At 41.5% G+C, this 10,889-nt stretch overlaps 1 protein-coding gene across 3 annotated transcripts; it reads left to right on the top strand.

Annotated features, from left to right (window-relative positions):
- The first annotated feature begins 614 nt into the window (after positions 1-614).
- On the top strand, positions 615-9,774 carry adat1 (adenosine deaminase tRNA specific 1). 3 transcript variants are annotated; one of them, XM_084364865.1, is made up of 10 exons: positions 615-926; positions 2,046-2,114; positions 2,464-2,518; positions 2,637-2,767; positions 3,521-4,148; positions 5,022-5,167; positions 6,715-6,814; positions 6,935-7,021; positions 8,012-8,083; positions 9,407-9,486. In XM_084364865.1, the coding sequence occupies exons 1-9, from the start codon at positions 743-745 to the stop codon at positions 8,049-8,051; spliced, it is 1,440 nt and encodes a 479-aa protein (XP_084220991.1). In that variant the 5' UTR covers positions 615-742; the 3' UTR covers positions 8,052-8,083; positions 9,407-9,486. The 3 variants fall into 3 exon arrangements, with proteins under 3 accessions (XP_084220991.1, XP_084220990.1, XP_084220992.1); XM_084364864.1 differs by lacking the exon at positions 8,012-8,083 and having other exon boundaries at positions 9,407-9,774; XM_084364866.1 differs by lacking the exon at positions 8,012-8,083 and having other exon boundaries at positions 621-686; positions 9,407-9,774.
- The last annotated feature ends 1,115 nt before the right edge of the window (positions 9,775-10,889 follow it).

Genomic DNA, 10,889 nt, shown 5'->3' with positions numbered 1-10,889 from the left:
TTACATCTAACAGGTAAAAGAGTCTGTGGCTGCTGCTACAGATACTACTACTACTCCTATAAATATCAATAACTACTCCACAACACATTTTACTATTAATACCCATTGTGTGGAATATAACATAGTATATTTACTCAAGCATCATACAATAGCAAGAACAAGTGACTTACTTTAACTTTTTACTCTCCACTCCATTTATTAGAGAGTGATGATTATAGGACTCATTTTGATCCTATAATAAAGTAATTCTAATAGCATATATTAGTACTACAGTACATTGATAATATAATATCACATTAAATCTTTGTTTCTTTCTTAATATGTTTTCTTAAATGTGTGAATTGCATTTTATTATAGGAAGCTTTCATACAGTACGTGTTTATACTCTTTGTTTAATGCTTTAATGAACTGGCAGGAGGGTCAATGACAGCTTAACATCTTGAAGATATTCACCTCTCCCGTCACTTAAACTCATCTAATACCTACTAAACAGGATACTACTACCGTTTACAATTAGTTAAACATTAATTATCAATTCAGTCGGTTCACCATAAATGAAGGACCTTTATTGTGAAAGTCCAGCCTTCCTTGGCTCGGCCCGGAAGTAACTGCTCTGTTTTCTCGAGGTTCCTCCAAGCAGCTCGTCCGGCCGAAGCGTGTCAACATAGTGTTTAGATGTAGCTGAGGTGACAGTGTGACTATTTAAAATATATTTACCGTAAACGTTCACGTTAAAGCTGTAATGCCCGTCAGCCTCCACTCACACGGCCCCGTCCGGTTTAACATGGTGAACGCGGATGAAGTCGCCAGGTTGTGCTACGAGCGTTTCAATCAACTTCCCCGGAGAGGGAAGCCTGAGCCGGGCAGAGAGTGGACCCTGCTGGCCGCCGTGGTCAAAGTCACCCGGTGTGCTAACTCTGACACAGGTTGGACAGCGGAACGAGCTATATAGCTACAACATAATTTCCCCCCCAAAATACTTTATTTACTTATTATCATCTCTCGTCCACCATATCTAATACAACAACGTTAACAGTAACTCCACTCAGGTTTATTCCATGTAGGCTAAATGTGGCTGTCTGAACGAAGACGCAGTCAAAATAACGCCGCAAGGGAGAAACTTTGAATAAAATGAATGTTTGAAAAGTGTTCTTTGATATGTAACGTTGGGCTTTTCAGTAGCACCTACAGTCGTGGTGAAAAGTGTATACACTTGTAAAGAACGGCATTTGGTTAACTTTGGGAAGGCCATTCAAAAACCTCAATTCAGCCTGATTGATCCATTCCTTCACCACTGATGTGTGTTTGGGATCATTGTCCTGTTGGAACACCCAATGCACCCAAGACCCAATCTTCTGACTGATTATTTGAGGTTTTCCTGAAGAACTTGGAGATAATCCTCCTTCTTCATTATTCTGATGCACCATGCTTGACAGTAGGTCTGGTGTTCTTGGGGTTAAAGGCCTCACCTTCTCTCCTCCAAACATATTGCTGCTCCTTGTGAAAAAACAACTTGCTTTTTGTTTCATCTGACTACAGGGTTTTCCTCCAGGAGGTTTTTTCTTTGTCCGTATGATCAGCAGCAAACTTCAGTCGAGCTTTAAGGATCAAGAGCTTCTTTCTTTCACAGCAGCCTCTCAGCTCATGTTGATGTAAAACACACTTGACTGTGGACACTGACACCTGTTCTTCCAGCAGCTTCTAATTCACTGCAGACTTGCCTTTTGGTGGTTTTTGGTTGACTCTTGTTCTTCCTGACCAGTTTTCTCTCAGCAGCAGGGGATAGTTTGTGTTTTCTTCCTGATCGTGGCAGTGACACAACTGTGCCATGCACTTTATATTTACAAACAGCTGTTTGCACAGTTGATCTTGGGACCTGTAACTGCTTTAAAATGGCTCATAGTGACTTCTGCAACTATAGACACTCAAATGAGAATACAAACCCCATGATATGAAAATGAGTTCAATATTAAGACAAATGTGAAAGTACAAAGACAAAATATCTAAAAAATGACATTCTAATGAAATGTTTTTTCCTTTTACAGATAAAATGGAGGTTGTTTCTCTGGGAACTGGGACCAAATGTATTGGACGCACTACTATGAGTCCCAAAGGTGTGTGGTCTTGATGTGGTTACAAAGTATTTACATATTCAGTTGCTGAAGAATCAGTGAGTCCATCTTCCATACAAAGAGGATATATTTGCATCCCAACCAAATAGATTTTCCATCCGGAAAGTATATTTTTTGTATTGTTGTGTTCCATCTGTCCATCCAGCCGATCATAACAAAACACTTCTCAACTTGTGGACAGCACTGACATCAAGGACAGCATGTTAAAGTCCATTGTCAAAACCATCATTTAAAGTATTGTCTTAATTTCTGAAAACAACCTTTATATCAATCATCAGATCAATTTATATCAAAGTTTTTATTGTTTTTCTTGACTCTCTCATCCATTTAGGTGACGTGCTTAATGACAGCCATGCAGAAGTCATTGCCAGAAGGGGATGTATCAGGTGCGTGATGGTATTGAATTTTGAGTGTCCTGTAGCTTGTTGGCACTGTAACTCCGTACTGACAGTTGATCGTACAATATGAGTTTAAACTCTTAGCGTTTTGTGTGTGAAACTGTAGGTACCTGATCCAGGAGCTGCACAGAGCTGTGAGTTGCGGGGACAGCTCTGTGTTTCGTCTGGCAGATCAGCAGGGCAAGTGGAAGCTTCAGCCGGGAGTTTCCTTCCTCTTCTTTACCAGTCACACTCCCTGTGAGTCCAGTATGCTCCCAGTGTACCTAACTGGCTGTCTGTTTCACAGGAATTGTTTAATGGGACCACCAGTAATTTACATAAGATAATCCACAGGATTTAAATCAAGCTATGTACTTACTCATGTACTTCAGATTTTTTTTCTTTCTGTGGAGTAGTGCAGGATTTATCCATGAACCCTGAGTTGTTTGACATTCTATATGATGTTTTCTTCTTCTTTTTAATCTTTGTTACGACCAGGCACATATGACCAGGGTCATAACATCTGTCTTCACAGTTTCTGTTTATTGTAGTTGCTAAAAAGAAGAGACTTTGAGTCTGCCATGTTGATGTAGATTCTGTTTTAGGGACTTTTCATTTAGTCAGACAATCTTAGTACCAAAATATCAGTAGAGCTGCAACAATAAGTACGATTAACGTATTAGCCAACTATTTTGATCATCAGTTAATCCCTTCAGGCATTTTTCAAGCATAATTGTCAAACATTTTCTGATTCCAGCCTTTTCTTTGTAATTTATGATAGTAATGAGGAGTCTTTGGCTTTTGAACAGTTGGTTTTTGACATTTTATAGACTAAACAACTAATCGATTAGTCTTTAAAATAATCCGAAGAATAATCAATAGTGAAAATAATGGTTAGTTGCAGCCCTAAATATCCGTATCTCACTCTTCATAAAGGTATAGCCGAACTCTGTTGCCATGTCAGTGGTTTGTCAAGCAAAAATCAGCCTAAAAAGTCTTGTGTATTGCCAGGTGGTGACGCCTCCATCATCCCTATGACTGACAGTCAGTCTCAGCCCTGCCCTCCTGTCACATCTGTAAAGGGCCATGGAGAGACTGTTGGAGGAGGCGTGAAAAGGAAAGCAGAGGAACCAGGTGAAGGGAAAAACACTAAACTTCCCCATCTGGAAGAACAGGAGACAGATGTCGAGGACAGAGGAGACCCAAAACAATCCCTCTCTTCAAATTCATCCAGGAGCGAAGCTCCATCACAGAGTCCTGCTGCAGAAACACCTGAAACTGTCTCACAAGACGCAGCACAACTTGATATAAGAAGTAGAGGCCCTCCTGACAGTGCTGGACTGCAGCCACAGGCCCCAGACATTCACAGAACGGGTGCCAAGTGTGTTCCGGGTGGCCCAGCGGACCCCCTACACCCTGGGATGGGGTACCATAGCACAGGGGTCCTCCGGGTGAAGCCTGGACGAGGAGAGCCGACTTTGTCCCTCTCCTGCAGTGACAAGATGGCCTGCTGGGGGGTGCTGGGCTTCCAGGGCGCACTGCTGTCCCATTACCTACAGGAGGCGCTCTATTTCAGCACTGTGGTGGTGGGCAAGTGTCCATACAGCCAAGAAGTGATGCACAGAGCTTTGGTCACAAGGTGAAGAGTAATGAGCCAATTAATAAATATCATTTTAGATGAGATATCTTTGAGTGTTATACTGTTGATCAGTGGGCGTTGGGAAATTACTGTTATTGATTTTTTGACTCTGTTTGACTCTGGATTAGAAACTTGTGAAAGTTTCCACAAAGCTGGAAAAAGAGCCGTCTAAGATCATCTTGATCTTTGAATATTCTCTCAGGACTCAATTTTTAAAACTGCTGTAATTAATTTTTGCCCACTTGGGGGCAGTGGAACAGGCTGTTAACAGCATCTTTTATGGTGAATGTGTTGGCAAACAGTTGCTACACCAGCAGACACAGAGCAACATTAGTATTCATTTAGAGTTGTGTCTTATCTAGTAAGTAAGGGAAACTCTTTGTGCACTGCCAGCCACTTTATAGTGCAGGAGTGACATGTATAAAATCATGTGCGATTTAAGGGGATGTGGTCAACAAAGCAACATAGACCAACAGATGTTATGATGGCAAATGTTAGAACTACAAACCAAATAACTTCTTCTTCTTCCTAGATGATGTTAATACAGTGGAAAAGATCAAAATTGAATATTAGGCCTTGAATACTGAGTGACCATAGTACATCATGAGGCCAATACACTGGTTTTCTGACGATAATGGCTTTTTGTCATAAATTGGATATTAGAGTTTTCCATCATGGAAGATAGAAATGTAGCAGTTAAAATTTTGAGCTATTCATATAAAGATTTTCAGATGCTGAATATCTACACTTTCACCAGCTTCATAAACCTCAATATCAGTCCTGTGGGAGAAATCCACGATACATCAGTCAGTGTTACTTTTAACAGTCATAATCAGCAGGCCTTCTTGAATATAGTCCTCTTGTACTTCCCAGGTGCTCCCATGTATCCGACCTCCCTGCTGGTTTCTCTGTGTGTCACCCTGTGTTGCTCCAGTCCAGCCTGGAGTTCCCCTTCAGCCAGGGCCAGACCGAGCTCCGACATAAGGACGGACAGGGACGAATCTCCCCCTGTGGGGCAGGTAGGATTGTCTCTCAACATCCACGTCCTAATTATGATAGGAAACTGAAATATAAAAATGATTTTGTGCACGTGAAAGTGCCTGAATACTAAACAAATGCAGCCCAGTCAATGTTACATCGTCAGTGCACTGTGTTTTACCCGTGTAACTTTCACTCTGAAATTATCCAACTGTCTGAGGACGTGAACACTTAAAGTAAACGGGGACTCTTGTCCACTGATCCCATGTAGATGATAGAGATAATCAAAACCAGCATGGCGTGTTTCTCAACATGTTCTTCAGAGTTAGCTTTTAAATTCTCTCCCCTTTTCTCCTGGAGAGTGCAGAAGGGCCTGGCATTGATATTGTGAGAGCTGATAACTGTTAGTGAACTGAAGTAGAATTGAATAGAGCTCTTTGTTTGCTTTTGGTTTATTTGTTTTTATTGTTATGAGTTTCTGAAAGTCTGTTTATGCTGTTGGTGATTCATGATTATATGAAAATGTTTTAATGCTGCCCCCTTGGTGAGGGGCTGGTTCTTCTAAGCAAGTCCAACCAAGTCTGATGCTCGTTGGGTTACCTGTCTTCACTGACCCGAACCTAGGTAATCCTGGAAAACTGGTAGCTGGTTATCAACTGACTGTTATGATATTCAGTGAAATGAATCACAAAGTGGCTTCATGTTGTTTTAAGCTGCAGTGATGGAGTAAAACTGTAAAAGGTATCAACACTGTCAGGAATTAAAGATTCTTTGCATGTGATGATGCATAACAGTAATGCTATTGTTCTGAACTTAGTATTTATCACCCACTCAGGACCCTCTAGTAATGATGACTATGTGTTTCCAGTGATCTGATTGGTCAGTAGTTGGACAGGTATTGATCAGACCCTTTGTGTAATGACTGTCACTGCTAGAAGGGGGAGACAAAAGTTCTGCACAGCACATTCAAGCTGACAGATAGCCAGCCAACCCACCAAGCTCACTTCACGGTACAGGCCCCAGGTCTCTTACATGTACCTGGTTTGATGAACAGCTTTTTACCTGTATTGGTTGATTGGTGAGGTCACTGGAAAGACGACCTCACCTTATAAAAGTATCCACGTACAGGACGTATGTATCAATTACGCATTGCTGCTATTTCACTTTTAATTAGAAGAAAGTCCCAACAAGAAAGCTACAGCTGCACTGTTGGCCACCTAAGTTTGTTTGGTATCCTGTTCTGGTTGAAGTTTGTGCCTCACACATATCTGTTTCTTCTTCTCTCTTCTGGGGTTTGCAATTCTAGATTTTTCAAGTCCTCCTTAATTGCAGCATACCTCATTTTAGGGGAGACGCATGCACCATAAAGTTGGGTATATGTAGAAAAACTGAGATCATTACATTTTTTTTCAGTTTGTTAAAGACTGCGTTCCCAGAACTCTCCCAGCAGAGTCTTCAAGGGCTCTCATTTTTACATCATGAGTTACGAAGTCACCATAAAAAATATGGTATTTATATTGTGATTTTTAAGAGCTCACTGAGTGTTTATTTGAGTGTCTTTGGTAAATACAATCCACATGTGTTACAGCCATCAGCTGGTGCAATGTGACTGAGCAGCCAATAGATGTCACTGCCAACGGCTACAAGCATGGAGTCACCAAGAAGGCTCTCGGCACAGCTAAAGCCAGGTAGAGCCAACAAACACTCATCATAAATGATAATATAAATGAGAGAGTGCATGTCATCACTATAGATTAATCATGTATACCAAATGTAAGTGACAGGTATGCATGTTTGTGTGTCTTCAGGTCTCTTCTGTGTAAACTGGAGCTTTTCCATGTCTTTCTGTCTCTGGTATCGGCCACTGACCCTTCAGCACTTCCCAGCTCTCTCAGGTAACAAACAAAAGGCTCTTTGATGATCTCTCTGAAACATCTGATCAACATAAAACACTAATGAAGATCCCCAAACCATGGTCTGGCTTTCATCAATTTGTCCTTTTTGGTAACTCTTATCTTATCTGCTGCTGAAGCATGTCGAATTGACAGTGAGGCAAACCAACAACAACAATAAGCAACTAATGTGTCACAGTCACAACATTAAGTGTAACCGGAATTAAAATGCGGAGGTTTTTGTTTCAAGGATCTGGTGTTTTTCTTCAAGGAGAACTCATTTAAAGGACCAGTTCACTATCTACTCACCCCTTTGCTGACAGAAAGTCGAGTGAAGGTTCGTCGTCCATAAAATATTTCTGGAGCTTAAAACAGCATTGCAGCGTCTCCTAAACAACTGGAGCAGACGGAGACTTGTTCTGAAACGTTAAAAAAACAACCAAGAACAACCAAAAATTGGATTTTGTTTTTGTTTGTTTTAAAACATCTACTTCAGTTGTTCAGGAGAATGCTGCAATGGTGTTTTGCTGTGAAGCTCCAGAATTTTCACTCGACTTTCCATCAGCATGAGGGAGTAGATAATGACTGAATTTTCCTTTTTTGGATGACCTGTTGTTTAATGAATGTATTGAAAGCTTCAATCGAGTCACAGTAATATCTGGATAATTAAAAAAAAACAAGAGAACACAGAATAATGAAAGACTCATGAGTTATGTCTGTTTTTTGTACTTGACCACACCATGTCCCAGTTAGTCCTTTCCTAAGAGTGTAGGGTGTCACATAGCTTGCTGAGATTACACCAAAAATTGTGTCACTGTGTGTGTGCTGTGGTGTTCACTGTGTCTTTGTATGTGACATTTAGTGCTCACATTTCAGTGTTTGTGCCTCTGTGTGTGTGTGTGTGTGTGTGTGTGTGTGTGTGTGTGTGTGTGTGTGTGTGTGTGTGTGTGCGCGCGCTGATGGCTGAGAATCCTCACCAAAAACGAAGAACAGGGGTCCCTCTGTTTTATCAGCATTTCAGCAGATAACCTGATCCCAGCCCAGTCTGTCCCAGCCAACACACAGGTCCACTGAACACTGGACACACACACACACACACACACACACACACACACACACACACACATAGACAACTTATGCACCCAACCTCAGTACACAATGACAACATTATCTGCAACGACGATGGTATGTCTGGTGACGAGAGATAACTGAGGGGATCAGGGAGAGTCCACTTGTCTGAGTTTTGAGTCTGACGGGACATAAATGTTTAAGTGAAGCAGTCGGCTACTTGAGATCCAAACTGCACCACATAATCTGCATAAGAATCTGCATTTTGAATTGTCATAGTGTGAAAAGCAGCAGGTATTGATGGCTTTTGATACAGTTTTATGGGGATCTTACAATACATTTCAATATTTTTAGACTATAACACAATACATGATATATACATATTTTTTTAATCTTCTCAAAAGCACTTCATAAATGCTAGGACTGGACGATAAAATCAAATATCACAATATTTTTACCAAATGTAATAATTCACCATACTTAGTCTAATATCAGGACAACAATATACACAGACCAGCCACAACATTAAAACAACCTACTTAATATTGTGCAGGTTCCCCTTGTGCAGCCAGAACAGCTCTGATGTGTCAAGGCATGGTCATAAGACCTCTGCGGGTGTCCTGTGGTATCTGGGCCCAGGACGTTTGTAGTGGATCCTTTGGGTCCTGTGTGTTGGGGGTGGGGCCTCCAAGGATCAGATTTGTTTCAGCACATCCCACAGATGCTCGATCGGATTAGGACCTGGGGAATTTGGAGGCCAGGTCAAGGCAAATTGGTGCAAATGTGGATAAAGGGATGAGTCTTTCTCCCTTTCTTTAACATTGTGAGATGGTGTGTTTTTCCACATTTTTGTACATTTCTCAGGGAATAATGCATGGATCATGATGAAAAACATTAGTATTTAGGTGGCTGCTATCTTTGAGTGAGTACAATTTAATGCAGATCCAAGATCTGGTGATCTTAAATTATGGTTAAGCTGCTATGAGTGGTTTAACATGTAGAGTGATACAGGGGATTGAATTTGATATTGGATGAGGCTTGATTGAATTAAAGGGGACTTGCCAGAGTCATAGTCAGACCCGCTGCCATAGCAGCAGTTTTATCAGAACTGGAAAATATTTCCTCATTAGAAAGAAAGAAAACAGTTCCTAGCGGCTCCTTTCCAGATGGCTTTGTGAAACTAACCATCTGGCATGTCAGGTTACCAAGTTCAGGCCATGTCTTACAAATGACACCTTTAAATAATCATGTAAGCATTATGTAAACAAGTGTAAGCATTAACTGGGTTTCCATTCGTACTTTTTGGGTTTGTCTCTTCAGGAGAACAGAACTGCAGACCTACTGGGACTACAAGCAGGCATCTGAGTCATACCAGCAGGCCTGGCAGCAGCTCCACAGCCAAGCCTTCCCTCAGTGGCCCCGTAGTGACAGAGATCTCCTTCTCTTCCACTGAAAGCACACTCTCTCCAGCTGAAATATCCTTATCACGGTTGATGAAGAAGTGGTTTTGTTGAAGCAAGAACCATAAGGTCACAGGTCAGATTAACTGCTGGTCTGTATTGTTTTGTTTTTCTCAGAGCCTGTGAAACTCACATTTCAAACTAAAGATGGCAGTAACATACTGGTGAATAAGAAACACTCTGAGTCATGTTCACTATGTCACATTTTTAATAAAAGGACAAACTTGACTAAGTTTGAGAGTCTTCATTTCCTAACCTCTGTTGGGTCAGCTGGTCAATCTGGATAAATATTATTTGACTATATTTGACTCTGACTCTCCTTGCAACAGCAGGACACCCTGCTCTGTCCTGCTGTTCAGAGGTTGATGACCCCTCCTCAGTGTCCTCAGATGATGCTTTTATTTTCACAATGTGTGTAACATGCTGTGTTAGATTCCCTGTCCTTGTTTGAACGCTCTCCCATAGTGTCTTCTTCCCACAAGCATTCTGCACAGTTATGATTGTACATACACCGATCAGACAAAACATCAAAACCACTGACAGGTAAACTGATTATGACCATCTCTTTATAATGCAACGTTCTGCTGGGAAACCTTGAGTCCTGGTATTCAGGTGGATGTTCTTCTGACACCTAACAACCATCTTAAATCTGGCTGAGTCCTGTGGGTTCTGAGTTGGCACCTCTATGGATCGGACTTGGTCCGGCACATTGCCGCCATGAAGGGGTGTGCTTGTTCTGCAGTGGAGTCTAGATGGGTGTTATGTGTTAAAAACATCCACCTGAATCCACCTCTATTCAGCCTGTGATGACCAGTAAACTTCGCCAGGCTGTTCTTAGTGTGTGTGAGAACAGATTTCAATCCTCTTGGACAACTCACTCATACAAAAGACAAAGAATAAGTTGAACCTGCACATTTTTGCACAACAGTCAGGTCCTTTATTGAAGTCCAGACACTGAATCAGTGCAGGGACTCAGGGTCATTGGCGTTACTGCTTTAGGTCAGCAGATTGCACTGACAAGTAACAACCCAATTCAGCTCTGCTAATACTGAACAGCACATTGCTGGTTACGACCATGAAGTCTTACATTGTGTATTTAATACTATTGTCAGTCCAATGCTGTAGAGATTTTTAGAGGTTGGGGGGTCTTGGTTGTAGCTGTGACCAACGCCTCCAAAGATTGCTCTGTCTGTCGATCGCTCCACAAAAGAAAATGTCTGGTCACAAGCTGAAGGACAGCTGGTAAACTGTGAATGCCAACTGGAAAAAGGGGATGTGGCAGCTGGAGTGGCTGATAACAAAAAGGCACACATGCCAACCTTCAAGCAACTTTTTATCTATGA

This window comes from Pagrus pagrus, assembly GCF_965226575.1.
Source record: "Pagrus pagrus genome assembly, chromosome: 10".
Classification (NCBI taxonomy): Eukaryota; Metazoa; Chordata; class Actinopteri; order Spariformes; family Sparidae; genus Pagrus; species Pagrus pagrus.
Note: the sequence above shows the minus strand (reverse complement) of the source record. Positions and strands in the feature narration are given on the sequence as shown.